The sequence below is a fragment of the Exophiala xenobiotica genome (genome assembly GCF_000835505.1).
Source record: "Exophiala xenobiotica strain CBS 118157 unplaced genomic scaffold supercont1.7, whole genome shotgun sequence".
NCBI classification, from domain to species: Eukaryota; Fungi; Ascomycota; class Eurotiomycetes; order Chaetothyriales; family Herpotrichiellaceae; genus Exophiala; species Exophiala xenobiotica.
The window spans coordinates 3,288,000-3,312,077 of NW_013562488.1; the positions used below are offsets into that span (position 1 = coordinate 3,288,000).

The window sequence follows — 24,078 nt, forward strand, 5'->3', positions numbered from 1 at the left end:
AAGGTGTGAAGGTGTGAAGGTGTGAAGGTGTGAAGGTGTGAAGGTGTGAAGGTGTGAAGGTGTGAAGGTGTGAAGGTGTGAAGGTGTGAAGGTGTAAAGATCGGGAGGATATTGCACCGAATATTGTTTATATTCGCACTTACTCGGTACTGCATAAGCGCCATAAGAATCCCAAGACTTCTTGGAAGGCAACGTCATGCCACCAGCCTCACCGTGACCACCTGCAGTCAATATTAATATCAAGACCGTACAGCTTCCTATTGATATGTATAACGCCCCGAGGAGATAGGAGATATACATTCAAGATTTTTCAGTGATTGAATACTTTCGCAATTCTAGGTCTAGGTTCCTGCTGAGAAGCGTGACCGCCTGTTCTGGCAAGCGAGGAAGATAATATTGATTCCGATATCTTTCTTCACCATGCCGTTCAAAGACACCCTCAACCAGCTCAAGGGCCAGCTGAAGGACCTGCAACAAGGAGGTCAAAAAATGCTGTCCGAGTATCAATCCAAGCACCAATCTCAACCTCACTCTCAATCTCAACCGGGATACCCCGGCGCATCCCAATACCAACACCAACACCAACCTCAATATCAGTATCAACATCAACATCAGCCACCTCCGGTCCCACACGGCACGCACCCAGGCGCGCCAGGTCCAGGTGCGCCGGCCGTCTACTGGCAACCGAGCTTCGACCCGTCGACACCCGTGGGCGCGTCCTGGGAGCACAAACAGGGCAACAACAACGGCTGGGGCAACAACGAAATCGAGCAATACACCTCGGAGCCGACCAACTCGTTCCACACACCGGACCACAAACTCGTGCTGCGGGCCATCAGCCAACCGAACCACCCCGACCCAGCGCGCAAATACACGTCGGCGCGGCTCGTTTCGCGACAACGCCTGTCGCGCGCCCGAGGCAGTCTGGTCGCGACCCTGACTCTGCCCTGCGCGCTGGGGATCTGGCCGGCGTTCTGGCTCTTGCCGTTCGAGCCCTTCACGTGGCCGACGGACGGCGAGGTCGACATCGCCGAGACGTGGAACGGCGACGGGGTGAATCACTCGTGTCTGCACTGGGGGTTTTATACGCCGCAGGACACGGATAAGCACCGTGTCGTCGCCACCCCCGTGCACGACATGCAGCAGGGCCGGCCCGTCAGGTTCGAGTTCGCGTGGTGGCAGCATGACCAAAACCAGGGTCGGATGGTCTGGTGGATCGACGGCCGGCCCGTGATGAAGGCGCCCATCCCAAGTGGGACGAGGCCCATGGCGGATTTTGTCGTGCTCTTGAACATTGCCATGGGCGGGAATGTGTGTCAGGGGCAGATGCCCCGGGAGGGCAGTTATGATATGGTCGTGCATGAGTTGAAGATGTTCGACGAGCCCGAGAATGGAGGCTGGCAAAAGTTTGAGATGGACTGGGCAAGGGTGAGGGAAGGTGATAGGATTTGATCGGGTTCGATTTGGCAGAAGATTGCATGCGGTGAGCATATGGATTTATTTCGAGTTGCACATGTCAGGCTTCAAGTTCGCATGAAAGGGGAGATAATTGGGAACGGGATATGATTATGTAGATACGTGCCAGTCGAATTTCAAGCCGACGATTTGGAATGTGGCATGTTTCGTTGAATGAGCGTAAACATTACTCGGTACTTTATATACATCTAGTGCCATGACAGCAACTAGTAGACATTACTATTACATGCACCCAATATGCAGTGGTGGTGAGACCCGACGTGCAAGTCGTGATAACCTCCATTCACGCAACTTTTCCAAGCTTCCATGCCTGCGCGCTATCTATCAGGCCTTAACCGGCCTGGTAGAGAGCTGGTCCGGCGTAGACATACGGGTTGACCATGCTGAGGTTGAATGGAGTAACGTATGGGTTTTGCGAGGTCTGGAGGTTATGTTAGCGAAAATTCCCGTCATAATCTGGGTATCTGGGTGAAAGGAGGTTACGCACGATAGCCAAGAACATGGTTCCATTGACAGCTGGGTCACCTGCGAAGGTGCTCATGTTGGGTTGAATACAAGCTGCAGTGTTGCCGCTGATGTTGGTGAGAGGCACGTAGGTGGCGTTCAGCTGCGACACGAACATGGCGTAACGAGGAGCGTCGGCCAAAGGTGAACGAGAAGTGACGTAGCTGTTGTTGGGGCCGACAGGCTCGCCGACATTGCCCCATGAGAGGCGGACAGGACGTCCGGGGTACGACAGAGGAATCGACTTGTTTTGGCTGATGGCAGGACCGCAATCTGTGGCGGCGTTTTTGGAGCTAAAGCATGCATTGCTCTGAGCGATACCAGTATCGTTGCTTGGGTTGGAGCCGGTGGTGTTGGATGGAGGTCCCAAGTTAGGGTTGATCTTGAAGCTGTTGGGCTGGTTCAAGATGCTCAATGCTGGGAAGTTTTGCCATGCGAGTCGGGTGTTGTTGGCGGGGCAGCTCGAGATGTAAGGAGCCAGAAGAGTCCAGGCCCAAGACTGTACAGGTCAGTATAATGCCTGCAGAGAGATATTTTCGCATATGCTTACCTGAGGAACTCCGACTTCAAACCAGACGGGCATGGGGAAGAGGCCGGTCATCTGGCGGAAGGCAAATTGTTGACGAGCTTCAGTGGTGATGGACTGCAGGAGCAGAGTGGCTGACTCGCGAGAATCCAGGTGGCCGAGGAAGCCATAGACACCGGATTCACCGAATCGAGTGAGCTTCTGGCAGAAGTCGAGAAACTCTCGGACAGTGGAGAATGGGTAGTTGTACGTGCACTGAGCAGGGGCCTGATTACATTGTCAGTATGAAAATCGAACCCTATGAGCGGACCCAAACGTACCGCTGCGCCCAAGATGTTGCTCAATAGAGTAGCATGGCCAACTTCCTGGTCTGCCATGAACTCGATCAAAAAGCGATCCTCAGCGGTGAGGCCAGCAGCTTCCCACTCTGAGGCAGGGAAGCGTGCCAAACCGTTGTGGAAAAGATCCAGTTCAATCCATTCCTGGTAGAGAGCAAGGGTAAGAGACTCGTAGTCGAAGTCCGACAATGGGTGATAGTAGGGGAGGCTTCCGTTGGTACCGGCGCCACCTGCTGGCTGGTATGGGATCGGTTCGTAGCCAGCTTGAAGCAGACCGTTGTTGTTGGTATAGGTGACTGGGTTAGGGGGCCCAGGCGCAATAGACTGCGCGACCGCAGGAGCAGTCAAGGCACCAGTGACTGTCGGTGTACCAGAGTATGGTCCATGCGAGGTCGGACCAGTCACTTCTGAACTTCGGACAGGAGGGATTGGCCCGCTCAAGGGAGTGAGAGTGACTTGCGGGGCGGCAGCTGCAAGAGCGCCGAAGCTCAGCAGGAGGCTGATGTAGGACTTCATGGTGTCTGCTTGTGGAAGATGGGAAGACAGCAAGGAGCAACAGCCAGAGCTTCGGGCGTCAGCACATTATTTATCACAGCTCACAGCTCACAGCCGTACCTAGTTGCTTTGGAGAAATCCCTACTCGGACTGTATTAGGATATACCGGACGAGATGACCTCACCACGACCCAAAAGACTCGAGCAAATCGCTGAGACAAGCCCGATTCAGTAAAGCAAGTGGAGGTTCGTACTGCCGACTCTGAATCATATTTCCGTGGCTCATAGACAGAGGATGCTCAGTGGCGGACCTACGGACCTGCAAGCCTGTGGACACGGCGCAGGACCTTCGGCCACAAACATCGGGAGTGCACCAGGTACAATACTTAGGTATGATCAGCCCTTTCGCCGCCATTACACAGGAGTGACTGGGCAGTACTCGTATGAGAGGAGAAGTGACAAAGTCATGACGCGGGAGTGTTGTGACGCAGTCGATGATGATTCCACTAACACAGTCACGCACAGTACTACTAGTACCTACCCACCTAGGTGCTTACCTAGAGTAAGGTAAGTGCACAAGGCTGTCATATCCGGGGCGATTGGAGTCCGGAAACCATCACGGCAGAGCAAGGCAAACTCCATCATTGGTGGCTGGTCATGACGTTGTTATGGGTCTTGGGGGTTGAGTGGTTCGGATACCTTTCCCATATCTATGATGCACAAGTCCATCATACCAGGTGCCTTGATCTCCGCTCTAACCACCACGATTGGTGGTAGACCTACGGAAGCCAATTGCGTTGGATACAGTACCTAAGGTGGGTAGAATTCTTTGCCAGCCTCAGTAAGCTCAATGCAAGCTCACTCCAAGCTCACTGTAAGCTCACTGGAAGCTCACTGCACTATTGATCTTTTCTCACCGGGGTGGAAAAGCGGTGACAGTCTTCTCGAGGCGGCGGATTGGACGGGAACGGTGGAAGTGACGATCATTATTACCCAGGCTGCCAAGTCAGGTAGTGAGGGGGTTTGAACCGTGTCGTGACTCGTGCCGTGTTCAAATCGTGTCCAGGCCAGTCCCGCGTCTGTCGCCGAATTCGCAACGAGGACTCGAGGAGGAACATCCCTGTAGAAAGATTGCGTGAACAATACTCCGGACTGTGCTAACTTACAATGGCAGCACAGGACGAGGACGAGGACGAGTGCTCGTATGCTCAAAGCTCCATGACCATGTTACTGTCGCTTGTTGGTCCGAATGATGGCAACAACATACCAACCACGTCATCTCCGCTGCAGGCTTGATAGTTAATTTTTGTCCGACGCCGTGGAAGTCGCCTCAGCTCCGACACCAAAGGGAACAACAGCTGAGTTGCAATTCGCGGAAACAGCTTGTTTAAAACCATTGGGAGAGCGCAGCTAAGCAAAGGGCTTGATATAGCTTTGGCGTCATCACCGAGACCTCCCTGTTGGCTGGACATGCTACATGCTGCACAAAGTGAAGTATCACGGTAGTCACAGCTTCGCTTTGCTTGGTTCAGGAATTCAATGTCCGGCGGACTGCATTAGTGGTATGCATGCATCAGAAGGTCTCGAAGAAAAAATTGCCAATGGTGAAGGTCAGGGCACTAGGCCAGTGAATTCAGCGCAGGCGGGGAACCCTGTCCTTATTATTTCAAGAGCAAAACCTCCGAAGCCCGGAGCAGTCTCCCTTCCGCGCCCAGTAAGCTCCATTAAAGGAGACATATCTAAATCCGTACAGAGGGAATAAAATATCTAACCGCCAAGTCAGCCTGAAGCCTGTCTTGTCTATCTTCCGTGAGACTGGGATGGCAGGTGGCGTTGTCAATCCACAACAAGGTCAGTACCTAGGTAGTGTGCGTAGCCTCATGGCGACTGGCTTGATCTTCATCATTGGGTGGGATACGGAGTAGTCGATGCCCTGTCAAAGGCAGATGCTCCAGCTCACAAGACTTCAAGAGCATTACTTACCTAGGTAGCCAAGTCACGCAAAGGCAAGTGCCTACTCCGTACCAGGCCACGCTACTGTGGCCTGGTGCCAGCCTCAAAGAGAGCAGTCCAGGCCACTGTGACAGACGCGGAAACGCAACACGCGCCTAGAAAGAATGCTATAGATAGTACGGAGAAAAGCAGCCACATATATCGAGAGCGCCGCACGCAATACTCCGTAATTTGTCGTATAATGGTGGCTTCTCAGCCAGCAAGTTTGCACCTGTCGACACAGGAACTCCTCCTCGCCCTGTCGCGCTTTTCGCGCTGATTGATATGATCAAGGTGATCACAATCGAAGACTATCGAATGACTATCCGGTTCCCTTCTGTCATGGGATTTCTATGGTGAAACAGCGCAAGATCACTTCTCCTCTGTGGATCATCGAAGCAGACAACCTACAAGTACGAAATATTAATGTCTTGCATGCGAACAACTCGGCGCGTCGATCTTCTTCCACGCAATTCAAGAGCATTTGTTATTTGGGGATCGCCAAGTGCCATGATGAGCCGGTGGTGGACCAATCCAGGCCGCGATACGGAGTATTTCCCCCTGAATGGCTTGCCAACAGTACCTAGGTAGGGAGTATCATGGAGTAACCTGTTTAACATGAAACCCCCAACTCCATCTCATCTGCATCCTCTGGCCGGCGTAGCATTTGAGATCTTGGGAGCGATGGAGCTCACTGGAGCTTTGCGTCGCCGCTCGGTGAGGACGAGCTCTACTTGTATTGCACCATCTGACCGCTGACTTCATCTGTGACCTCAAACCGCTAGCAAGGATCGCCATCTCATCGCTGGACGAAAAGGAGAAAAGCGAGGTGCAGAGGCGAGCAACCCAAGTGGCTCCAGCCCAGCATTTTCCACCAAATTACAGCTCTCGGTTCTCCTATTTGGATGTCCACTGTGTTGTTGCTCGGGCGCCTGCGACACCTAACAGGCCATCTCCTGAACTCAACCCCGTCACCTGCGAGATTCTACCGCCCATGTGTCTACGCGGTGGCGCCCACAGGCAGCTTCTGACTGGCTCGACACCACCCAGATGGGCTCGCTAGGCTCTGGTACCTGCGCTGGTGTCAAGCCTGCCGCAGCCTTAATTTGAGCTTTGACGAGTTTCTAGCGTCGAGCTCGCCGTCGCTGGGGTCCAGCTGAGCTCCTTTCTCCCGTGACGCCCCTGTCTTTGTTGCTTGATCACTCGCGCTTCTCCAGATGTAATCTCCAGGCACTGCCATCAAAGCATGTCCTCTAGCCTCTTGCGAGCGATGTCCACCGCTTTAGCTCGGCTCGGGGCCTGTCAATGGCTTTGCCCGGTGCAATCTCCCAGGCTACCGTGAGCAGTACAAGTATCTCAAGATGCCCAAAGCCTCGACCTTTTTCTCTTTGCATACTAAGCTAGAACTTCAGTATCCAGAAAGCCTTGACTCCGGTCGTCCACTCTTTCGAGTTCAGCTCCAACCACGTTCATTTTAATACACCAACCTCTTCGCCTTTCGAAGCCCTTATAATTTTCGATTTCCGGTAATTCGAACCCAAACGACAAACCCAACAACACCAAAATGCGTACCTCCGTCGCCATCGCCGCCGGCCTTGTTGCCGCTGTTTCGGCCAAGACCTACTCTGTCACCGTCACCGACGATGTGACCATCACCTCCTGCGGCCCGACCGTCACCAACTGCCCATACAAGCCAACTTCCGCGGCCGCCGACAGCACCGAGACCTGGGGTGACTGGACCACGACCACCACCAGCAGCAAGCCCGTCTCGCCTGTGAGCACCTCGACCAGCTACGACCCAACTTGGGGTGACTGGACCTCCACCTCGAGCACCCCCGTTGCTCCAGTGAGCACCTCGACCAGCTACGACCCAACTTGGGGTGATTGGACCTCCACCTCGAGCACCCCAGTTGCGCCAGTGAGCACCAGCTCTTCCGCTCTCTGCCCCAGCTACACTGCCACCACTCCTCCGGCTTGGTTCTCTCTCCTGCCAACCTCGGTCATCAGCTCCATCTCTGCTGCCTGGACCGGCGCTCCTCCCGCCGACTGGTGCTACTGGACCTACAGCACCTCCTCCATCAGCACCACCAGCACTCCCGTCAAGCCAACTGCCAGCACCCCAGTTGCCCCAGTCAGCGAGACCACCACTCCATACTGGCCAGCTGGCACTTCCAGCACCCCAGTTGCTCCTGCTTCCACTGGTACTGGTGCCGTCTGGTCGTACTCTCCGTAAGTGTTCCTGAATATTTCTGCACGCCAAAATTGAGCAAGCGCTAACAATTCTCACAGATCAAGCCCAGTCAGCCCTGCTACCTACACTGGTGCTGCTTCAGCCAATGCTGGCTCCTTCGCCCTTGCCGGTCTCGTTGCCGCCGCCGCCGTTGTCATGGCATAAACGCCTTGACTTTTTGCGCTTTTGTTTTGTCACGATTCACATGGCCACATTCTAAGGACAGGAAAGCATGTCTGGGGAGGGTGGTGAGATCAACATAACATGATTGGAGATAGGATTCTTTGCATATCTTTTGGACGCATCAAGTAGGTGCTGGCTAGGACCACTGTAGCTAGCATTGCGTAATACCTATTCTTTTACCGGATCTTTTGTTACAGTGTGCAGCTCTCGTAGTCTGTTTTCGCAAACACTTCTTCGGCCTGATGTTCGTTGACTTCGAAAACGGGAACACGAGCCACGGATCAGGGGTAGAGTTGACGGGCGGAGCGGATACTAGCATGTTGCTTCCGTCAGTGGAAATTGCACGTCGCTGAAATTGCCAGTCGGGCCCAAGGCGCGGCTGGTCACTGTCCTTGGTGGTCCATTCCGCCCAATCCTCGAGTAGAGCTCTGCGTGTGTGGCCATCGCCTGGTCTTGGGTCTTCTCGTAACTTGTGGTGAGGTGAAACGTGGCACTGGTGGCTTTTTTCCCAAGATGTCCATGTTTCGACCAACCTTGTCATCAAGTTGCACCATGACGCGACATGGACCTCGTCTTGCTCAGTGCACCGGTCAGTGTCTGCAGCTGGGAGACTTGTGAAGAGAAATGACAATCGAACCGTGTTTCTCGCCTTCCCAGCCTCTCGCAGAAAACAGCAATCCAGTGCGCGACATCCTCTACGCAAGCGATGAGTGACCACATTGAGCGCAGCATAGAAGTCTTGAACTACCACTGCGATCGGCGTCAGCAGAGCGTCGAGTAGCAGCCCACGGCCGATGAACGAAAGACCATATGGCGGTAGGTTCGCATGAGTTGCTGAGCGTTGCCAGCCCTTCAGCAGGTGCGAATCGCGAATCTCGTCTGGGAAGGATTCCTTCGACGATGCCAACCTAGAATGATGCGTAGCTCTAGTTGAGCGCATTGTCTGATGTCCATGGCCTTGACGCGACAGCCTCGACCTCACCGCGATCAATGGTCTTCTATTGCTTGTGAAGGTGCAGCACCACAAGGCAAGCCATGCATATTTATGTGTTAGGGCCTTCTCGGCGAGTTGGGCGCCCAGGAATTCTGGGCGCACAACGCGTGGAGTGCTAGGTTTGCACCTATTTTGCTAGTGTAGTAAGCATGACAGGGTACCCTAGTGCATAATTTTGGGTAAACTGACTCACGTTGTCGTCCCCCGCGTAGTTGCGAAATCGCGTCTTATATAGCGATTTTTAGTGTTTTCTCAACGTCGTCTATTGTTGTATTTTGTAAAGCCATCTCTAGTGGTTTATAGGGTCGTCTAACTATCTCTCTATATCTTCTTCTCTTAACCTCGTCGCCGCCAACAATATAGACGACGAGGAGCTTATACTTATCCTCTCTCTTACCGTCGTTACTTAGCACTTCGATACCGTAGTCCCTCGTTCTTTTCGTCTATCGTTAGAACCAAAAAAACTTTATCTTTAACGCTATCGCCTTAAATTATTTTAGCGTTAGTTAAAGATATTAATTAAGACTTTTAATAGAGTAATTAGTTTTTATAAAAAGAATAGTCTATCCTCGCGATATATAGATTAAAATAAAAAGGTCGCTATTTTTATATATATTTATTGATTTAGTATTAGCTAGATAGTCGTCTCTAAGATATTTAGATACTCTTTTAATACTATCTTAAAATTATTTTATTAGATCCTCGACGCTCTCTCGTCTCTATATACTTAAGAGATAGTATAATCGTTAGCGCTTAATTTATCGACTAAAATTATCTAAGATAATCTTAGATATTAATTTTTCGTAGATATCTACAATATAATCGATAAAACTTATATACCTACGTTTATATCTTTTTAAGATTAAATTTAATAAAGAAATAAAAAGAAATAGCTCTTATAAAATATTTTTACGATATATAATTTAAATACTATAAAGTTTATATTTATCTATACTAGATATAAAGAATTTATATATAATATTACTATTCTTAGATATACTTTAATTAAAAGATTTTATTTACTAATTAGTAAATATTATTTTATGAATATTAATTTCTATAACTATTAGTTTATATTTATACTATATACTAATATAAGATACTACTTATATAAGTAGACTAATATAAAGAAAAAAAGACCGTAAATATAGAAAAAGCTATTTAATCTACGATACTTATCTTTACGTAATTCTATTAAGTATATCTTTAGTATTTTTAAGAGAAAATTTTAATATCTTAAGCGATAGCTTAAGTACAACGTTAATATTTAAGTAAAGAGGATTTTAAGTATAATTTTAAAGAGATAATTAATTAATCTTTTTAATAAATCTATTTTATTTATACCTTAATAGATCTCTTTAACTTTATCGCTAGATTTAATAGAAATTATACAATATTTAATAAAAAGACTACTATTAACGTTAAGCGTCTTTAATTTACTAGTATATTATTTTCTTCTTTTTCTTATAAGCTAACTTCTAAGGAGCTAAAATAAAAGATATAAAAGATAATTAATAAAAGAGATATAATTACCTTTAATATATAGATAATATAAGAGAAATATCTTTAAAAATAATAAATAATAAGACTATTATTAAGATAAATAATATTAAATTTCGAAGAATTCTTTATTAATAAATTTTATATTTCTCTTTATTTTATAAATTCCTCTATTTTATTTTATAACTATACTATTCTTCTCTTTAGCTTTAAGATATATTAAGTACTAGGATTTTAAGAGATAATCTTAATAGCGACGATATACTTATAGTTAAATATATCGTCGGTCTTTTTATTAAGTAACTTAATGGTATCCTCGATTATCTTCTTATTAAGAAATTTATTTATAATAGCCTAAAAACTACTAGCTATTTAATTACCTTTATAAGCTCTTTTAAAAGTAGATACTACTATAGATTATCTAGCTCTTTTAACTAAAATTAATAACGATAATGACTCTATTTCTATTAATTCTAGAGTAAAGTTATTATTTAGCTCTCTTATAAATTTATCTATAGTATATATATTAAAGTAAACTAACTTTATCTCTTTATATTATTTTAAAGTATTATAATAAAAGAATTTAGTATAGTCTAAGTAATTAATATAGATAGTATTTATCTAGATTTTCTTATTCGTTATTAATATATTTATCGCTTTATTAAAACTTTAGTTACTATTATTGTAGAGAGACTTTTATATTCTTTATTTCTTAGATAACGCTACTCGCTTAGAATTAAGTTATTTAATGAAGATCTTAAAGAAATCCGCGCCCTTAAAGCGTTAATAGCAATAATTTTAGAAACTATCTAATTAGATATTATTTTCTCTCTTTAGTAGACCCTCTACTAATAAATCTAGATAGAACTTCTTTATCTTCTCGCTCTAGTTATATTTTAGGCCTCTCTACTTTAACGACTTACTTCGACTTTTTTTAGGGGTATCGATAGAGGTAATAGAGCTAGGAGTAGCCTCGATATCGATATTATCGCTATTAGAGGATATCTAAAAGAGAAGATTTATATAAAATAAAGGCGTAACGATAGTAGTAGTAAAGGCTAAAAATCGTAAAAAAATAGTAAGGGCTACGCCTAAAGATTTACGGATATCTAGACCTCTATAAATCCTTGGGCGATACGCTTATACGATTTTATGCGAGCTATCCTATTTCAAGTATGGCTTGTACTTTATTTTACGCCGTCGACGGACTAAATAGGGGCCCTGGTGCACAAACCGCCATGCCCCTCGTTGGGCGCAAATGTCGCCGATGGCTATCGCCCAGGAGAGAAAAAAACAAATCTCTGGGCGCGTTAAGCGCCCAAATTTGCTCGCCGAGAAGGCCCTTAACAGGAAGCCGCCATGGCATATCCGGCCGAGGCGTCCAATCTGAGGTACATCCCGCGAGGGCCTCATATTGGTATTGGTACTCGTATGTATGCCATAACATGTCCGAAAGGCGTATAGGATCCTTCACTGCAGAAGCTGACCTTACTCAACCCGCCCAAATTCGCGAGCCTTGAAACGGCCGAACCCTGATGGCCATCATCGGCCCCCAACTCCTCAACCCTCACATCGAGACGCTACAACGGAAAGGATTGGGGGCTAGCTCCCCCATGAGCTTATCATAGCCTCAGCAAGGTCAGCTCTAGCTCATTCGGGTATGATTGCATAAGATCACCTTCTCCGCGTTAACTTCGTCAAAATTGAAGATCACCGGCATGATGATCAGGCACTCTTGCTCAAATTTCTGAGTCCAGGGGGTTGCAACTGCATTGCTTTATGTTCTCACTGACAGCCGAGCAGAGAATTGTCACGCTTCTCAATGGGGGGCCAACGCCTGCTCGAGAAGTCAATGAGAGACTTCTGGCACAGCCGACAGGTTGGTTTATTGTCTGCTTAGAGTCGACCCGCGAACTGCAAAAATGGCAGCGACTAACACGAAACCCGCCCCTTGCATCCATCGTCGCCTGACTCCGTCGAAGCTTACAACCGACCATCCCACTGTCTGCCCTGACTGCCTCCATCACCCATGGCCGTACTGCTATTTCTTGTCGCTGCAGGGCTGCCTCTGGTGGGATTTGAAGGAATCAAAGGGCTGCGGCGTCCTCTTTTCCACTATAATTCCTGGCAGTGTCTAGCTTCGCCTCCGACCAGCTTTGGCGAGATATCCCTTGTTCACTAACCATCCAACAACAGACACTAACTAATATTATACGTTGGATCTGAGCCGTATTAGGCCAGTTCTCATCGCTATATGGGATCCGACATCGAATACCTCTCTCTTGGACAGTATTTCATGCTCTAAGACCGTGCTGCCGTCTCATTACTTTGTCTGTCCTTTGAGCCTCGAAACGTAAGCTTTCACCATGGCTTCCCAGGGTCACGATTTCTTCTCTCATGTACGCTCGAAGCTCCGACACTCTCGGTCCAGCGTCATATTGTCGACCTCCTCTTCTACGTCCACTCAAATTCCCGTGAAACATAATGTCCCGTCTTGGGATAATCTTCCGGTGGAGTATCGACCAGTTCAAAGAGCCCATATGCGGAGGCCATCTGACTACTACTATCCATATCAACCACTTCCGGGACCGCCTCCTCGACCGAGGACAACGTCACCCACCCCGACATGCCGGCCACAGCTGAGAATTCATACCGGCAATGGACCATATACGAAGCCGAAGGCTTATCGTCGAAAATCAGCGCAAGAGTTTTATACCACTCTGCCGGACAGAAATGCTGGTGTCTATCACGCTCAACAGGCGCAAGATCGACGCAAAAGCATGAGCGTGGAAATAGCGGTAGCTCTACCGCCGGACCACCTAGATCCTCCACCACCATACTCTCCGCCGCGTCCTCGACCGAAACGGCATGAAATCTATCAGAGTAGATCGCAGCAGTACCAGGCGTATCAAGAAGCCACGGCCCTTCGTCCCTATGACCCTAGAGAGTATGCGAGGGATGACGCGTCTGCTCAGGCCACATACTTCGCAGGAGGCACAGTGCGAGCCATGAGGGAGGTACCAACAATTGAAGCTCAGCCGCCCACGCCTGTGTCACCGCTGAATACTCTCGACCAACAATATCTAGCACTAAACCGATCGGGCGGCAGCGTCACTGTCGACGCTCTTCTAGCTCACCCCATGCTGCATCGGTGAGGCGGCGCCTTTTATCGACTGCGAAGAGGCCATGTCACGACAACGTACGGAACAGTCCTTTTGTGTCAAGCACACGATGCACGTGCGCTGTACTTTCGACACGGGGCCTTAGCTGAAATAGTTCAGACAGATGGTGGTCTGGCGGTCGAGGTTATCCCGTAGCTTGTAACAGCCGGGACCGCTGCGCAATGGAACGTCCTTCACGCCGCACTGACCATGGGAAATCGAGATCCCAAGTTTCATGAGGTTGGGGAAAGGTCCTTGCGCGCCCCGGCCACCAAAAAGACGCGGGTTTTCTGGAATGCAAGGAACATGGCACGGACCATTAAGGCTGGATCCCTCGACTGAAGCATACCAGCCTTCGAACTCTCAATTCTATAATATAGCCTTCCACAGGCAAGTTCTACAACCTCATATATTACATTCAGTTCGCTCCTTTCTTTTCCACCCAACTCGAAGAACCTTCCTGTGAAGCTCTCACACTTCTCCATCCAAGGTTGACCAGCGACTGGATCATTCTGTTGAGTCAACTCTAGACACTGCCACGGCTGCTCACTGAACCTTGCATAATGGCACCTGTACCATTGATTGATGGGCTTCTCCACAGAACGACAGTGATTCGATCTTCACAACTGCTGCATCACTTACAAATTCGCGATCTTCCTCCTCAAGCCTTCGTCGGCAGCATCATCGGCCTGGTGATCCTGTCATCGCTAGCCATTGTCGGCTTCATTCTCCTCTTGGCAAAGACTTGGACGTTGATGGCCACAAGGCTCGGCCGGCGCTTGACCCCACCACCGCCGTCCCAGGCCACAAACATGACCGAAATCAACCCCAGCGACTGGGCCAGACAAAACAGCAACGTCCTGTGGTCAACGTACATCGGCGAAGACGACCTCCGCGCCCAGTTTGCAGGACCCTCGCGAATCTCAAGGCTGTTCTCCATAGGATCCCTGGCGAGCGACTACGGACGGTGTCCACTTGATCGACGCGCCTCAAATACCAATGACAACGGCTCGCATCGTGTCATCGACGCGAAGAAGGTCAACGAGGGCGTCGAGGTTGGTGACGTGCGCAACCGAGTCACGTTCGAACATGAGTCGTCGCCACCCAGGAAGCCTTCCATCATGCAGGCCAAAGCCAAGGCAAAGAAGCCTTACCACCTGCACAGGCATACCAAGTCTCTCGAAGAGATGGCGGGGTTCAGCAAGTCTCTGAAACTCATGGCGGACCGCAAGAGGAGCATGCCCGCACACTATTACAAGAGACTATCAGAGGAGGAGTAGCGGGCTTTTTGTGAATGGGATTGACGGGCAACGATTTTTGATACCAATTGAATGTTTTGACGACGACGACGAGTGCAATGATGGCTGACAGGATACCTTCGCTATGGCGCTGCTGATGACGACGATGATGACGACAGACGATGATGAGCACTGGTGCCGCATTCGTTTTATGTACCTGATAGGAAATGATTGAGTCCTCAGATTACTCTTGCGTGCCTTGTTTCACTTTCATGAAGCCAGCCATTGTGGCCATTCTTGTATTGAATCATTTTGCGGCAGGTTTGCCGAGAGGACGCTGACTAAGACCTGTATTGTACCTAGTTCTTCACGTGACTCCCATGTGACACCCGGCATCTTAAGGTCCTCGAATTGTTTCTCTCTTCGCTTTTACCAATCATCAACTGCTTTTGGATCAAACATTTCTTGCAAGGCCAATGATGCATCCAGAAAAGAGATATGATGTTCACGATGGCGGGGCACCAGCCGTCGACGGCCTTCACATCACTTGCGCAATGCCGTGTGGATCGGCTCAGTCATTGTCCTCAGGTGTAATGAGGAGAGCACGGTCTCTGGGTATATAACGAGTGGCTGCTGCCCTCATTGATACCACTTCAGGTAAGAGTGTCGTGTCGGCAAATCCCTTCTTGGACGGAACACGGGACCTTTCCATCGGCCGAAATCTAGCCCCGTAGGTTCCCCTACACGAACGCTTCACGCTTATTAGCAGTCTTACCGCGAACCAACACGATGCTGCTGAATCCATCACACAAGATTACGTTCAGCGGCTTGCCGCCAGATGTTCTGGACGCATATGTGCGGTACAAGAAAGGCAGCCGTGCATTGGTGGGCTGGTTGATCCAGTACAGCCCCTCGCCTAACCGGCGTGTCAAGACCCTTCCGATCAAAGAGCTGGAATCACTGGCCCAGATTGCGGCAACAAATCTGCGATCAATTCCAGACATTGTTCATTTCTACTTTCGAGAGACCATCGCCGCTCGCAAGCGACTCAGCAAGTACTGGCGTGCCCAGATCGACGAATCCACCGAGGATGTGGATACAATCAATCACGAGCATTTCACAACGAGGTAAGATAATCCAATAATCAGTCCGCTATCTAGGAACTGATTCGCTCGCTAGTCTCGCTCAGATCTACAAAGATCTTTGCGCCTGCTGTGGTCGCAGCGACCATAAGCCGGGAAACAAGAAGTCGAGCTCAGCGCCGTCGCCGGAATCTTCAATTAACTCGTATGTTGGTTTGGACGTGGAGCATGTCAACGACGACCAGGATGAAGTCGAAGAGAATGCACTCTCCTCCTGTCCCGAGTGCACGGCAACCACCCCAACGAATTGTGACGGGAAGAGACTGGAGGTTCATTTCGCCGACGATGAACTCGGGACATTTTTGGAGGTAAATGCGGCTGTTCAGGTAAGAGACATTTCTATATTGTCAGCTGCAGGCTATTGATCAATACAGCGTATCCAAGATATAGCCTCGTCCGCTGAACATTGCTGGCAGTTGGCTGCAAAAGGCAAACTATCGTTCACGGTGGCCGCGTTCATTAGCAATGTTGCCTTTTCCATGCTACGTCAGGTCGGGGTTGAGTTGCTGGAGCATGATGAGCAGCTTAGCCTGTCGGGACTACATCAAATGTGCTGTGCTCGGTCGGGCACCGAGACCAAGAACGGTGAAAGTACCAGCCACATCATGTTAGATGATCTTCAAAAATTGGAACGATCACTCCTTCATTATCGAGAAGGACACAACAAGTTGATCATCCCATCCTGCGCTGGCTGTATCCAGAAACCCGCCGAGTACATTCAAGCGCCGGCCAACGATAGTGGCATAGCCAGACCTCAGTTTACCGAAGCGATAGTTGACAACATTGTCCATCTGGTCGCCACCACCGTTGTGCCACCAAGCATTATCAGAAACAGCACCCCTGTGTACGCAGACGTAGGCTATCTCATCACTCGTACCGACGAGAAGACTCAACCTTGGTCTGCTGTCCTAGGACTTGATCTGCTCACCAAAGGCTACAAAAGCTATCTGACATCGCTCGAATCCGCCAATGAAATCTCCAAGTGCCGTCTGGCTGCGCTCAGACTGGCCCAGCAAGCTTCAGCCCAGGTCACAAGAATACTGAACGATAAGACATGCTTCCCGTGCCGCTGTACACAGACTTTAGCCTACCACCTGCAAAACCTCGGCGTTGATCTGCAAGCGTACGCCAAATACAAGTGCTGGGACATATACTTCCAATCGCCGTGGGTTGCGGGAAACCAGCTTCTGGAGATTCTCGACTCGTGCCAATACTACGGCATGCGACTGTTCAACTATCGACACTACGTGGGAGCCGTCCTGCATTCGTACAATACTTTGAGACAACTTGGCGGACTTGAAGAGATTCCAATTCTGGAGAGCCTCTGCGAGCAATTTAGCAGCGTATTCTTCCCTGCTGGCAGTCGACCCAAGGGCAGCTTCCGTGCCTGTTGGAGCAGGTACGTCGGTGCTCGGCTGAAGTTCAAAAAGGGCCACCGGAACAGGAACAGCAGCGACGCTTGGTGCATGGCCATCCCAGCACATGCTGCCCGTCGAGCTGCGGGCTTGGGAGCGCAGAGTGAGCAAGATCTGAGCAAGGTCGATTGCCTGCTGTTCCGCGTCAAGCAGCAGGACTATCATGTCAGCGACGATGTCTGGGACAGCGTCAACGATGCAGCAGCCAAGGCTTCGAAACCTCCAGGTACGCGCAAAGTAGGACGAAGCAGCTCGACCACATCGCGTGAATCGCTGGCCCCGGAGCGGCGATTGCTCGATCTCGCCGAAGCGACGCAGAAATCCTTCGATGCGTCGGTTGCAGACACCAACCGGTGTACTGTCCCCGTGGCGCGTTTGAACATGTTTGCCGTCTTTGAGAAGTGTGTTGGCGTGGTTTCGACGTTGTCCGACGGCACGCACACCAGTCCCGAAGAGAAGGGGACAAATTGTATCTGCTTCGCCAGTGCAATTCTCATGGGCGGCGATCGTATTGTTGACGGACGAAAACTCGGCCGCTTGGAGACATGGAAGAAGGATGAGAAGGAGTGTGTCAATCAGGCTAAGAAGGCGATCAAGGAGGCTTTTGCCGAGGTGGATCGGGAACAGTGGTTGTGGAGTGTTTGAATTCACTAACATTCGTTGACGGTGATTGTGATGAAGCTGTCTCGCCTTGCCTTCCTCGCCTTCTGTAATAGTTGCCAATCCGTTGTACTTTGCTGTTTGAGCCTGAGCCTGAGCCTAAGGTATGAAGCAGAATCTCATTTTGTTCAATGATAGTTTTGTTGGTGGCTTATCCAAATCAATATGCCCTGTCTGCCAATCAATCCCCATGATGACGCCTTGCTATGTCCTATGTGCCATGTCCCATAATCCACAAATTCTACTCTCGCTCGACCACAACCACATCGTCCGCCTGGGCCTCGGCCAGGGCCAGGGCGAGACGATCCTCCAGCTCTCTGATCCTGGCGGCCATGCCGGATTCGAGAGCGTTGAACTTGGCCTCCATTTTCTCCTGCAGTTCCATGTAGATCTCCAGTCTCAGCGCAGAACGCAGGTCCTCCTCGACCTTGCGTCTGATGTCCGACGCGGAACCGCGGCTGGCCGTCCCGAACGCGGTCGTCAGCTCGGCCTTCATCTCGGTCTCGAGGGCCTCGAATTTGGCGCGCATGTCGGTTTCCAGCTGCTCCCGGATTTTGGCCTCGAGGTGGGCCGTCAGCCTTTCCTCCAGGCTCGCTTCGAGCTGGACGCCCAGCTTGTGCACGCTGGCTTCGGCCCCTTGCGTCACGTAGCTGGCGAGACTGTCGAGGGGTAGTATTTCTTTTTCTCGCGTCAGATCGGCCTGCAACTCCTGCTTGGTCTGCGGCATGGCTTCGTTCTGGACGTATTCCAGGACTCGCTCCGTGGTTCGGGGCACGACGGTGTCCGCGATTATCGCGTCCATCATGTCCTTCATCTTGGTGTGGAGTGCCGAATTCGTGTCGGCGATGGCGGCGTCGGCGACGTCGAGCTTCTCAGCGATCATGGCAGTCATTTTGGCTTCGAATTCCCGTACGACCTTGGTCGAGGTAGTGTTGTTGTTGTGCTTTATTATGCGGTTGAGCTCCTCTGGGAGTCCGTGCACGTGTGCTTCTAAGTCAAGGATCCTTCGATCCCGGCTGCTATTCTGTTGCGTCATCTTCTCTTCGAAGTCCTCCAGGTCGTCCCTCAAGGCCCCGATATAAGTCCCGTCGAGGCTTCTCACTACTGTCGCTGGGGGAGCCCTGTCCGGGGTTAGTCACCTTCACGTGGTGGTGGTAGAGGCATGGAAATGAGGAATGGAATGGATGAGCGAAACATACTGATAACCAGTCGTCGACTCCGGATACGAGCTATCCGAGTTCGTATACTGTGGCTCGTCGGCGCACATCCAGGGAGGGACCTGTCCCGCTGTGCCTGTCAGTAAAGAGAGAGCCTCTTTGGATCGGCTTTTGTTGATTGCTTACCTCTGCTAGAACTGGGTCTCGTAGGTGCATCTGCAACGAAATGTCAGCTCAACGGTGTTCTCTGCATCTGTCACGGGTGACATACACATGGTTTCTGAAATTCTGCGGTGTTTCGAATATTGATTTGGTCAAGCCGAGAGACGGTGAAGCTGCGAATATGTATATATAAAGATGCAAGAGTGGAAAGGGTGTGAGGAATATTTATAGGGAAGAGAAAGTGGGCAACCTTGAGACATCGACAACAAAATCAGGCACAAAGTCAAAAGGTTGAATTCAAACTGGGCAGCGATCTGCTCTTCTCCATCCGTAACCCTTTTCGGTGAGTCTATCCGTATGCAAGTTAATGGTACTGCTCGAGTGACTTGGTACGCTGGCCCCATCTGGGGAGAAATGTTTCACTCAAAAAGACTGATTCTGGGACGGTCAGGTCAGCCCTCGACAGATTTCAGGCCGACATCGTCCGTCGACATCTTTGCCGCGTTGAACTTCTCGCTGGTCGGTAGTTCAAGGTGGAGGTTGTTGATCGTCGCGATGCCCATACTTACATCGGCATCGGCGAGTTGTAGCACATGTCCGCCCACGCTGCGGTCTTTGGAGATGAAGTGCATGTGTTCGCCGGCGACGAAAAAGCCTTGCCATGCTTCGGGTGTACGAAAGCCAACGATTGTCCCTTCGATGTTTTCGTACTCTGCGACGAACTGTGACTTTCCAAGCTCAGAAAGAGGCTTTGGGGACCGTCAGCCTGTTCGGGCAGCAAGAATGAGTCACGTACCTGGTCCTCATATTCTTGGCCCTTGACGGTTCGGCATTTTACTTTTTTGAACTTTCCTTCTATGCGGTAGGACATGAACAAATTGCTTGCATGGTTGTTGAATTTTTCCAACACAGCATCGACCGAGTCTTTGTCCTCGAGAGTTACGTTGACGGTGTCTTGACCTCTGAAATTGGTGCAGACTGCATATGGGAGTTGTTCGTCGGGGCCTGCCACTCGGACATTGCCCTCGGCCTGGAGCTGGTAGACCTTGCCATCGAGAAGAACCAGCTCTCCTCTCATCTTGACGAAGGTGCCCAGTCCGACATTACCCTTTTCAATGAGCTGAGCGACTGTGATGCCAGAGTCCGAGACTCCGCTCATGAGAGCATTCACCAGGGAGTACTGATATATCTCGTTGACTGCCATTGGAGATCTTGGAGTGAAATAATTCCTCGAGGATTACTGATTAACAATGAACAACTACCTGAACGTACTCGTACAAAATAGGTTGGTGATATGGGTGTTATGGGTGTTTTGGGTGCTGCCGGCAACCACGGAGATGAGGTCATTTCAGCCAATAGCATTCGATTACATCATCCATCCATTGCCGCTTTTTGTCCTTCATCATTGTCACTCATGATCCGTATTCCATATTCCATATTCCACATTCCATATTGTGATCGTCCATCTTCCTTCTGCTCGTCTCCTTTGTTTGAATTCTTCCATATTGACTCAGAGTACTCGATGGGCTGAAATATTGGCAGCCTGAGCTTTTCTCCCGTCACGAACCCGCACACACCATGGCCGAGGATACAGTTGCTCAGATCATTGTCAACAGCTTGTACAATGCTGGAGTCCGATATGTCTTCGGTGTCCCAGGAGCCAAGATAGATGCCATATTCGATTGTCTTGAAGACCACCCTGAGATCAAGCTCATTGTCGCCCGACACGAGCAGAATGCAGCGTTCATGGCGGCGGCGTTAGGCCGCATCACTGGTACACCCGGGGTTTGCATAGCCACCAGCGGACCAGGAGCAAGTAACCTCGCGACCGGTGTGCTAAGCTCCCACCAGAACCCGCGCATGGAGGCTGACACAGGCACATAGGTCTTGTCACTGCGAACACAGAATGTGACCCTGTCGTTGCTCTGATTGGTAGTGTCCCGCGAGCAATGCAGCTGCACAGGACTCACCAAAGCATGAAAGCCCTTGACATCCTGGGACCAACCTCAAAAATGGCCGTCTCAATCGACGTCGAGGACCAGGCTGCCGAGGTCATCTTGAATGCCTTCAGAACAACTTCTTCCTCGCCAAAGGGGACCGCCGTCATTAGCATTCCCATTGATGTCTCCAAAAACAAATCCAAGATTTTGCCGTTCCAAAGCCAGGCCTTTCTTCCACCGAAATATGGCACAGCTCCTACCTCGCACCTTGATGAGGTCATCTCGATGATTCAAAATGCGAAGCTTCCCGTTCTGTTTCTTGGACTGCGAGCCAGCGCTCCGAGAGTCGTCGATGAAGTACGCAAGCTGCTCTCAAAGTTCCCCCTTCCGACGGTCGAAACGTTTCAATCGGCCGGGGCAATCTCCAAAGAACTAGTACACGTCTTCTATGGCCGTGTTGGTCTTTTCAGAAACCAGTGCGGCGACAAATTGCTGGCAAAATCTGACTTGATTCTGTCTGTCGGCTACGACCCGGTCGAGTACGATGCAAGCGCTTGGAATCCCAAAGGCGACGGACGCATTGTTCATATCGACGTTACTGCCGCAGACTATGGGGTAGCTTATCGCCCCATTCTGGAACTGGTCGGCTCGATCGCTGAGAACGTTGCCTACATCTCGAAGCATTTACAGCACATTCCCGAGGCCTCGATCTCAGACATGTGCCAGAGTCTCCGGGAGGAATACCTCTCGTGGCAGGAGCTACCTGATGTGAAACGGTCATCCGGTCTTGTCCATCCGCTCCATTTCATCACTGTTCTCCAAAGTCTCGTGTCTAAAGACACCACAGTCTGTGTCGACGTAGGCAGCGTCTACATTTACTTTATGAGGTAGGTAGACAATCCCTGCAGAGGTTGGTACAGACGACGCTGACTGCTGGCTAGATACTTCTTCGCCTACGAGCCTCGCCGGCTCCTGTGCTCAAATGGGCAGCAAACACTAGGTGTAGGTCTTCCTTGGGCCATTGGCGCAAGTCTTGCACAACAACCTCCATGCTCCGAGAAAGTCGTCTCAGTCAGCGGCGACGGCGGCTTTATGTTCTCGTCCCAGGAAATGTCGACCGCTGTCCAACAAGGGTGTAACATCACCCACTTCATCTGGAATGATGAGCATTTCAACATGGTCGAGTTTCAGGAGGTGATGAAATACAATCGCTCATCAGGTGTAAAGCTGGGTGGCGTGGATTTTGTCAAGTTTGCTGAGAGCTTCGGCGCCAAGGGCTTTCGGATTTCCGATTCATCTCAGGTGGAAAGCGTCCTCAAGGAAGCCCTAGCACACAAAGGCGTCTCTTTGGTAGACGTGGCCATTGACTACTCGGGGAATCTCGAGCTGGCAAAGACCATTGCTCAAGACCAATGGAACTGATCGCCACCTCATACAAGTAGTTGATATCACAGTGGGCGGACACGGTTGACTGCTTAAAATAAACTGCCTGGTCTAGCAAGGGACGGAGCTTCCTGGAATCGATAATAGGTTCAGCCTTGTTGTGATATTAGCGTCGGGATACTTGCCCAGCCTAGTATTCCCCCTCCTTGCGCTCAGTTACGAGTGACTACATATAGCGGCCAGTCTTTCCCTCTTAGATTAGTTAGTTAATCAATCTCTTCCGCCGCTACAACCACATTGTGTCTATGTCACGTGAAATACTCGACGAGGCTGAATTCTCCTTTCATCTTTCAACAACGCCCTGTCAATAGCATCACAACGATGATGTCCCGCCTGTCCTGGACGCTGGTAGTGATAGGTAATGGTCCAGTGTACGCGTAGGTCCGAATGGGAGTTCAATACTTCATCTAGAGTTCTCTTTACTCTTGAGTGGCACTAGATGCCGAACGCTGCTGTTCCTGTCAGAGCGCAAATGGTGACCCAACAGCACAGCCCACTAGCCCTTTCATTCAAGCCAACCCGAACGCAGCACAACGCCCAAGTCATTGTTGATCTTCTGAATCTTGTCCATGGGACGGCTCGATGCCGAGATATGCTCTCTAAAACCCGCAACCCTTCTCCCAAAGCTGTGGTTCCGGCTCTGAGCACTGTCTTGTTCACAGGATACGTTTCTGAGAGCTGCGCATCCGAGTAAAATATGGAGAACTGTACTGGACTACTACACAGGAAGAGCGGTTGTCGAGTAGTGCGAACGTGACTGGCATTGACTATCAAGACAACTCGTGAACTGAAAATGAAGCAGAAGTCAACCCAGCATCACCGTGATCAATAGTTCCCTCACGGCGTCTCTCTTGGCAATGGGAGAGGTTAATCAAGCTGCGAGGGAAAGGGACAGTGAATGAAGTCTGACACGCGAGGTTGAGTCTCATTGCCAATAGTTAATCACTCTTTACGACTGGTCAGCCATATCACTGAATGAAGTATCAATATGTGCTTCGTCCAATTCTCCATAATCTACACGTCCCGGTACCCTCAAGAACAGAAGACACCTATCCAGAGCCATATACCGTTACCAACGACACGAGAAACAGTGCCTTTCTCTGAAACCCAAGAGAGTAGGTAGCCTTTCAGAGCCTGTCTCGTAACATTACGAAAACCAGCCCCAGAGCCATCCAACCCGCTTTGGGGAGATGTGTTGGACATATCGTTATTTCTTCACCTGCTCGTCTCGACATCGCTGGAAGGAGTTTGCACGCTGCCACCGCACACGCCGTTGCACAAGACCGCGCCGGGTTCGGGTCAATGTTGGCCATGTCTGTGGAAGATGCGCTGGGGCAGCCTCGTGATGTCGTGTGTGCGAGGCCCTGGAGTCGAGGACTATTCAGAACGTGCTGAACAGACACAATATGGGCCACAGACCAGGCTCGGGAGGAGGCATTACGATGGGGCATGTGGGCCAGCCAGGCAACTCGAGAAGCGAACCTGTCAACTCTGCAGGAATCGGTTAAGGGCTTTCATAGAGC

The 24,078-nt window shown here is 50.1% G+C and overlaps 9 protein-coding genes across 9 annotated transcripts; 6 read left to right on the forward strand and 3 right to left on the reverse strand.

Moving 5' to 3' along the window:
- Nucleotides 1-420: 420 nt before the first annotated feature.
- Nucleotides 421-1,452, forward strand: PV05_11925 (uncharacterized protein; the record flags this gene model as incomplete). The annotated part of the gene is made up of 1 exon (XM_013455458.1): nucleotides 421-1,452. The coding sequence occupies one exon, from the start codon at nucleotides 421-423 to the stop codon at nucleotides 1,450-1,452; it is 1,032 nt and encodes a 343-aa protein (XP_013310912.1).
- Nucleotides 1,453-1,807: 355 nt separating this feature from the next.
- Nucleotides 1,808-3,360, reverse strand: PV05_11926 (uncharacterized protein; the record flags this gene model as incomplete). Its single annotated transcript, XM_013455459.1, has 4 exons — nucleotides 1,808-1,897; nucleotides 1,964-2,479; nucleotides 2,531-2,773; nucleotides 2,827-3,360. The coding sequence occupies 4 exons, from the start codon at nucleotides 3,358-3,360 to the stop codon at nucleotides 1,808-1,810; spliced, it is 1,383 nt and encodes a 460-aa protein (XP_013310913.1).
- A 3,151-nt stretch (nucleotides 3,361-6,511) lies between these two features.
- Nucleotides 6,512-7,927, forward strand: PV05_11927 (uncharacterized protein). The gene is made up of 2 exons (XM_013455460.1): nucleotides 6,512-7,559; nucleotides 7,620-7,927. The coding sequence occupies exons 1-2, from the start codon at nucleotides 6,895-6,897 to the stop codon at nucleotides 7,723-7,725; spliced, it is 771 nt and encodes a 256-aa protein (XP_013310914.1). The 5' UTR covers nucleotides 6,512-6,894; the 3' UTR covers nucleotides 7,726-7,927.
- A 4,676-nt stretch (nucleotides 7,928-12,603) lies between these two features.
- Nucleotides 12,604-13,392, forward strand: PV05_11928 (uncharacterized protein; the record flags this gene model as incomplete). Its single annotated transcript, XM_013455461.1, has 1 exon — nucleotides 12,604-13,392. The coding sequence occupies one exon, from the start codon at nucleotides 12,604-12,606 to the stop codon at nucleotides 13,390-13,392; it is 789 nt and encodes a 262-aa protein (XP_013310915.1).
- A 569-nt stretch (nucleotides 13,393-13,961) lies between these two features.
- Nucleotides 13,962-14,678, forward strand: PV05_11929 (uncharacterized protein; the record flags this gene model as incomplete). The annotated part of the gene is made up of 1 exon (XM_013455462.1): nucleotides 13,962-14,678. One exon carries the CDS (start codon nucleotides 13,962-13,964, stop codon nucleotides 14,676-14,678), a length of 717 nt encoding a protein of 238 aa, XP_013310916.1.
- Nucleotides 14,679-15,096: 418 nt separating this feature from the next.
- PV05_11930 (uncharacterized protein) lies at nucleotides 15,097-18,035 on the forward strand. Its single transcript, XM_013455463.1, has 3 exons — nucleotides 15,097-15,763; nucleotides 15,816-16,104; nucleotides 16,153-18,035. Exons 1-3 carry the CDS (start codon nucleotides 15,426-15,428, stop codon nucleotides 17,836-17,838), a joined length of 2,313 nt encoding a protein of 770 aa, XP_013310917.1. The 5' UTR covers nucleotides 15,097-15,425; the 3' UTR covers nucleotides 17,839-18,035.
- A 59-nt stretch (nucleotides 18,036-18,094) lies between these two features.
- Nucleotides 18,095-19,285, reverse strand: PV05_11931 (uncharacterized protein; the record flags this gene model as incomplete). The annotated part of the gene is made up of 4 exons (XM_013455464.1): nucleotides 18,095-18,974; nucleotides 19,053-19,140; nucleotides 19,197-19,226; nucleotides 19,282-19,285. 4 exons carry the CDS (start codon nucleotides 19,283-19,285, stop codon nucleotides 18,095-18,097), a joined length of 1,002 nt encoding a protein of 333 aa, XP_013310918.1.
- Nucleotides 19,286-19,624: 339 nt separating this feature from the next.
- PV05_11932 (alpha-acetolactate decarboxylase) lies at nucleotides 19,625-20,376 on the reverse strand (the record flags this gene model as incomplete). The annotated part of the gene is made up of 2 exons (XM_013455465.1): nucleotides 19,625-19,921; nucleotides 19,969-20,376. 2 exons carry the CDS (start codon nucleotides 20,374-20,376, stop codon nucleotides 19,625-19,627), a joined length of 705 nt encoding a protein of 234 aa, XP_013310919.1.
- A 237-nt stretch (nucleotides 20,377-20,613) lies between these two features.
- PV05_11933 (acetolactate synthase, catabolic) lies at nucleotides 20,614-22,743 on the forward strand. The gene is made up of 3 exons (XM_013455466.1): nucleotides 20,614-21,003; nucleotides 21,057-21,999; nucleotides 22,054-22,743. The coding sequence occupies exons 1-3, from the start codon at nucleotides 20,751-20,753 to the stop codon at nucleotides 22,532-22,534; spliced, it is 1,677 nt and encodes a 558-aa protein (XP_013310920.1). The 5' UTR covers nucleotides 20,614-20,750; the 3' UTR covers nucleotides 22,535-22,743.
- The last annotated feature ends 1,335 nt before the right edge of the window (nucleotides 22,744-24,078 follow it).

Bases quoted from the DNA above. Each gene is read 5' to 3' on its own strand.
- PV05_11933 (XM_013455466.1), top strand. From the start codon at position 20,751: ATGGCCGAGGATACAGTTGCTCAGATCATTGTCAACAGCTTGTACAAT. The intron at 21,004-21,056 runs GTGTGCTAAGCT...ACAGGCACATAG, and splicing joins AGCAAGTAACCTCGCGACCG to GTCTTGTCACTGCGAACACA. The intron at 22,000-22,053 runs GTAGGTAGACAA...ACTGCTGGCTAG, and splicing joins GTCTACATTTACTTTATGAG to ATACTTCTTCGCCTACGAGC.
- PV05_11930 (XM_013455463.1), top strand. From the start codon at position 15,426: ATGCTGCTGAATCCATCACACAAGATTACGTTCAGCGGCTTGCCGCCA. The intron at 15,764-15,815 runs GTAAGATAATCC...TTCGCTCGCTAG, and splicing joins CACGAGCATTTCACAACGAG to TCTCGCTCAGATCTACAAAG. The intron at 16,105-16,152 runs GTAAGAGACATT...TGATCAATACAG, and splicing joins AGGTAAATGCGGCTGTTCAG to CGTATCCAAGATATAGCCTC.
- PV05_11927 (XM_013455460.1), top strand. From the start codon at position 6,895: ATGCGTACCTCCGTCGCCATCGCCGCCGGCCTTGTTGCCGCTGTTTCG. The intron at 7,560-7,619 runs GTAAGTGTTCCT...CAATTCTCACAG, and splicing joins GCCGTCTGGTCGTACTCTCC to ATCAAGCCCAGTCAGCCCTG.